This window comes from Mchenga conophoros, linkage group LG7 (genome assembly GCF_057382185.1).
Source record: "Mchenga conophoros isolate Kocher_MC1m ecotype Shallow Benthic linkage group LG7, M_conophoros_male_GT1.1, whole genome shotgun sequence".
Lineage (NCBI taxonomy): Eukaryota > Metazoa > Chordata > Actinopteri > Cichliformes > Cichlidae > Mchenga > Mchenga conophoros.
Genome location: NC_140532.1, coordinates 3,719,042 through 3,725,105, shown reverse-complemented (window position 1 = coordinate 3,725,105; position 6,064 = coordinate 3,719,042). Strand labels below are relative to the sequence as shown.

General features: G+C 41.7%; 1 protein-coding gene across 1 annotated transcript in view; it reads left to right on the top strand.

The window, feature by feature from the left end:
- Positions 1 to 592: 592 nt before the first annotated feature.
- The window catches only part of LOC146569358 (protein arginine N-methyltransferase 8-B), a 30,840-nt gene continuing 25,368 nt past the window's right edge, over positions 593 to 6,064 (top strand). Inside the window, exons 1-2 of the mRNA XM_085281572.1 lie at positions 593 to 1,334; positions 5,473 to 5,718. Of these exons, the coding sequence (XP_085137698.1) occupies positions 1,266 to 1,334; positions 5,473 to 5,718 (315 nt within the window). The 5' untranslated portion in view covers positions 593 to 1,265. The remainder of the gene's footprint in view (positions 1,335 to 5,472; positions 5,719 to 6,064) is intronic.

Below are 6,064 nucleotides of genomic sequence, written 5' to 3'. Positions count from 1 at the left end.
ACACATTGTGGGCAGAAAATGCTCAGCTTTCTGTATCGGTGTCTGCCTGCCTACTGCGTGGTGAGTGTCTGCCTTCCCTCCCTCTTGAATAATGTAACAAGTGGCCAGTGGTGTGGGTGGTATGGGGGATGGCCTCTCCTCAAAATAGACTCTAGAGCAAAAGCAGAAGACTTCAGAGGTGATATACAGTAGCATATGCCTGCATTATTAAATTGCTCTGAAGGCACTGGGTTTATGTTGTCATCACATCAAAAAATGCTGTAGCAAGAATTAAAGGTGTTATAAAGTTACAACTATAACACTGCTGTCATCATTTTTGGTAAAGGTCAGATTTAGATGAAAAGGAAAATATGTATGTATATGTGTGTAAAGTGATGGATGTTTATGGTTTGTTTTCTTTCCTGGTTCATCTCAGAAGTGAGCAGGAAAGAAGCACGTAATAGATGTGCAAACAGCAGCCAGCTCTGAAATTACCCCTCCGGCCAGTGAGACAGGAGTGGTCACTTCCTCGCACTGCGTGTGTGCGCGCGCGTGTGTGCGCAGATCAAGCACAGGGTGTCCTCGCTCTGCTCGGAGAGCTGGTAAACTCCAACTTTGTCTGGGCTGGCGGCGTTCGGCACTTTGTGCAGATGGGGAACGATTTAACTGGAGCATAGACTTTGATTCTGGGGGAGCTCTGTTACATTAAAGATGACAGCATGAGTGGTGCCATGTGCTTATAAGAAATCCCCCTGCACGTTTTAAGAGTCATCACATTTCCGTGCGTGCACTCGGCGGCAAATCTTTCCACTCTGCGAGGTAGCGGCGGCTGCGGTTCTATTTTTAGAAACAATGTTGCGGCAGGGGAATCAATCAAACTGGCGCTAAATCTTTGCATTCATGACAATCTTCTGCTGTTAGTGATGCAGTCTTAATGCATTCCTGCCTGCGCCTGCTGCGTTATAGGACAGGATGGTGCATTTTTATCTCAGCTGATGCCAAATTCCAAATGATGCCTTTCCCCCTAACGCTCTCCAGGAACGCACACCGGTGGACTGCAAACTTTTATACCATGGAATCCAACGCACTCTGTGGCGAGAGTGGCTGCAATGCTTTTGGGACCTCATGTAGTTTTGGGTTTTTTAGCAGTACTGGAATTTCTAAAGAACTGCACAATTTGGGATGTAAATGAGAATTCTCTGATGTCAAAGGACTGAAGGGACCGATAATCGCCAAGCACACGTTTTTTCTCTTTTACTTCTGAGTGCACATTTTTGCTGGCCCTTATGGGAATTAAGCACTCGTCCCGCTGCATGCTCCTCAGGAGAAAAATGGCGGAGTCTGAGAACACTGAGGTAAGTGTTAGAGACAGCTTTAATATTCCTGACAAAGATCAGAGTCCAGTTTTTTGGAATCTATCGGCGTCCTGGATGCCTCTTGCAGTAGCCTGCGTGTTCCACCTCTAGTAGAAGTTGCATGTCGGACAAATTATAGGATGCCGACTGTCCAGAGAGTGAGACTGACCGGACTGATAGTCTCCCTCTTTGCAAGGATGTTTACCCTCCCGAGGAAACAGGCAGTCTGTGCAGAGCAGGGCAGTTCAAATTAGTATTCCCAACCTCAAACGCACTTGGAAAAGTCTCGTTTTTTGTAGCTGCTAAAATTAGGATGCCGTACGATGATCAGGGTAAGGTGCAGGATCGACTCATCCCTTCTGCTTCGCAGGCGTTCTCCGGCAAGAGTCTATGAGATGAAGTCTGAAAAAAATATATGAATGTATTTGAAGCTCTGGGTGTTACGTGTGAAAGAATATGCTGTGAGCAGCGTGAGATATAACAGGACAGTGTGTAGCTGCTTCACTCTGCGCGCGATGGGAATTAGAGCTGTCCAAGGTACTGCAGCACCTTGCAGAGGAAAAAGAGAACGCTCAGACTTCTGGTGTGAAGCAGTTCTGCAGAAAGTAGAGTAGGTTGCTGAAGATGTCATGTCTCAGCCACTTGAACTAAATCTCCCACCCCTCACTCTAACTCTAATCGACACTAATTGACAATTTAAAGGTCGATACAGGAGGGATGCTGATTGTAATACTTAGCAGATTCAAACACCCTGCGATGTGTGCGTCACACCCCGTGATGCTCTGTTGTAATTATTAATCAGAAAAAGTTCATTCTAAGCAAGTTCATGAAAGAAGCCCTGCACACACTCATTACATCTGATCAACATTCTGACCTCTGAGAGCACATGGTAGGAAATACTTCATAATAATATCCCCGCCACTGAGGCTGTATCCTGTTTGGGAATCAGATATCCCAAAGTCAAGTCAAGTCAAGTCAAGTTTATTTATAGAGCACATTTAAAAACAACCAAGGCTGACCAAAGTGCTGTACAGTAAATACAGATAAAAATACAATAGAACACAATTTCGTAATAACACCTCGCTGATAAAAATAAAATAAAAATATATAAAACAAATAAATTAAACCTTTCTAAAAGCCAATGAAAAGAGGTGAGTTTTAAGAGCGGTTTTAATAGTTTCTAGGCTTTTGGAGAGTCTGACGTGAGGAGGTAAACTGTTCCACAGTCTGGGTGCAGCCACAGCAAACGCCCTCTCTCCCTTTGTCTTTAATTTATACCTGGGAACATCTAAAAGCATCAGGTCGGCTGACCTCAAAGATCTCCTGGGGCGATAAGTACTAAGGAGTTCTGACAGGTAAGAAGGTGCAGTGCCATTTAAAACCTTAAAAGCCAGCAATAAGATTTTAAAATCAATCCTAAAGGCAACTGGGAGCCTTCTGGCATAATGGCAGAAGACCAAAGGTATGCTCTTTCCTGTTAGAGGACTTTTTCAGTGAAATGCCTTCACCAATATGAACAGCCGACTAACATACAGCTACTACAATTAGTGTAATTTTAGTGCATTTATTAGAATAAATAATAGTTCATCACCATTTTCCATTATCCTAACTGACTAGAAGCAACAGCATAAACTTACAGGCTAAACTTCAGCGTTCACACAGCTACAACGTGGCTGTGGGTGTCCTCTCATGTGTAAGTGTGTGTCCTTCTCGAATAACAGGTCTCCCCTCAGTGTAGAGATGAGGAGTCTGAAATAGAACCCTGAATGTGTTTATTTGTTTTGAAGGTCAGAGGCAAGGATGTGCTTCACCCTCTCTTTCCTGTGTCAGGAGATCTCGGTTACACTCACTGCAGCTGCTCTCCTCCGACCGTACCCCTAACTTCACGTTAATCTGTCCCACAATGACTCTTTCCCCCTGCATTGCACAGATTCTGTATTAAACTTGGCAGTCTTAATCGCCTCTTCTGCGACTCTGTCTTATAATTATTGACTTGCTCAGTGCTCTCTTGGTGCCAGCTGTTTGTCAGCTCTTTTTCTTTTTTCACTGTTGCTAGTAATTTTTTCTTAACACGGTCTCAAGATTTAAATTGCATCTATGGTGTGCAGCTCTGAGCTGACCATAGTGTAACTTTAGGCCACCGGTCGCCTCGGTGATCCAGATGAGTAACATGTCAGAAAATGAATCCTTCACGCAGTATGGTAATGCTCTGCAATGAACTAGTGTCTCCTCTGCAGATCAACATCAGAGCTGAGAGGATTAAGTATTAAGTTCAACAGTTGGTCTCTCCTCATTAAGAATGTGGTCTTGTATGTTATCAACATCCAAAACCCTGTGAACCTCACTAAGCAGAGACAGTAATGACTTTCAATGCTACTCTTGTGCTGCAGAGAAAGTGCTGCTCACATTTTCTTTTTTTTTAGATATTCAGTCACTTTTCTGGTCAATTATAACCAGATAGAACTCTATTTAATAATAATGATGATGATAATAATAATAATAATAATAATAATAATAATAATAATAATGATGATGATGATGATGATGATGATAATAATAATAATAATATCCATAGTCTTGATTCTCTTAACAAAATATTTAAGATGTTTCATGTGATTTAAACTCTTAAATTTTGGATCTTAATCTCTTATAATTGGCCAAGTATAGCTCATGGGATCATCTTTTCTTCCTTTGTTTGTGTGTGGTGACAAAAATAATCAGGAGCTCACCAGTTTTATTGGAAATCACCCAGACTACGTCTCCCTAAAAGGCATACAGTAGCTGATCTGACATTTCATTGAAAACTTCAAAACCTTGATGGGAAAACTACAGAAGAACTTAAAGGATCATCAGTCAATGGAATTTGAATAAATAACAGACAGGTAGCACGGCTTCTCGTATGACTCAGTAGTGAAAACCTGACATTTGACTGAATCATATCAGCTTCTCTTTGAATTCATGATTCAAGACCCATTATTTACTTTATTTTCATGGTAACTACATTCCAGTGTGTGCCATTTAAGCCCTGCGGGACAAAGGTGCAGGAGACATAAATACTGTATGATGGCCATTTTAAAGAGAGAAGAGAGAAAAGGGGACCGAAGAATCAGTTCTTTCAACCAAGGAAAAGCCAGTGCGGCACATAGAAATCTATTTTTTATACTTTGCTTTCACTGTAAAGGAGAATTGAATAATTTCATCTGCCAGGGAGGTTATCCACCTCATTAAGTCGTATAGATGTTTACGATGTATGTCACTCCTAGAAGAATAAATTAAAGGACTGATGACAAGCTGGGCTCATTTAAAAAAAATACTTGAAACAGTTATCTGAATAACCTTCAATAACCTTGTGTAAATACAGATGGGCTTCATACAAGATAGTTTTGTTGTAATCTCAATACTTAATCTGAACATGGCATCAAAATAGATTTCCCAAAATCAAATGTACAGGATACAGAAGCATAATTAAAACTTAAATTAAAGCTGTAGAATTAAACTGAAATTGCTAGAAGATCCGACTGAATGAATGCAAACTGAATGAGGCAATAACAGTGGCAGAAAACACTCATAAAATATCGTTAATATTATGTAGAAACTGAGTGAGAAAATGTCTTGCAGTCTTTCACTATCCTTTCCTTCTTTGTTTCTTATCACTGTTGTCTGAAAATGCCTCCTATTTTTGGTGGCATTACCAGTTTATATTTATTTTTAGACGCCCAAGTTGGAATGAGAATAAACACCAGAATGGCTTATTGGCTCAATACTGAGATGTGAAGTTTCTGTTTCTCCATGCACATCGTGGTTAGAGCTTCCCAGCAGGCATTATAGGTGATCCGGGCATTACGGGTGTACCTTCTGTGCTGAGATGAGCTTTCTTGCCATCTCTGGCTTTTGTTGACTCCATGTCAGTGATCAGCATATCCTCCAGACTCACAGGGCTCTCTGCACTTTGTGAACTCTGTGCTGGGAACATGAGCTAAGAGTGCAGGAACAAAATGGAAAGGAGAATAGCTTACGTGTAAAATCCCTGATTATGAATGCAAACCACAACCTTATTGCAGCCTGTACTTATTTTGTTTCTTACGCCTCAGGCCGCGGCACTGAAGAGGTGTTTTTCTTCTTTATCTGTGTTTTTTAGCAACCACAGTCGCAACCAGAGCCCATCCGCATAATTCCATCGCAGTCGGCACAGCCAACCGCGTTACCCAAGCCTGTGCCTTCTATCCAGCATGCGCCTCGGCCTCCTCTTCCACCGCACACGCCCCACGCCGCCAGCCTCCCTAGCTGTCCAGGGAGGGGTAAGATGGCCAAGTTTCTCAACCCAGAGGAGATGACCTCGCGAGACTACTACTTTGACTCCTATGCTCACTTTGGCATTCATGAGGTACGCCTTGTCATCGCAGTGTGGATGAAAATCACATATGTTAATCAATCAGCTTTATGGATCAATAAAGCATTTTTTAATAAACAGGGAATTTTAATTTCCATTATTGCTGCGGCACATTTCACAGAACCAGAGCATGCAATGCCCTTGTGTACTTGCAATTAATTTTAGAAAATTATTAGATTATGCATCATCCTTGTCTTAATCATTTCATATGCTCTTCTTGCTTTTTCTCTTTTAGACATGTTCTTGCCTCAGTTTGCCTGTGTGTGGGCAGGATAGTTTAACGATGATTGTGTGTGACTTCTTTTTTTTCTTGAAGTGAACCCCTCCGCCCTCTAAACCG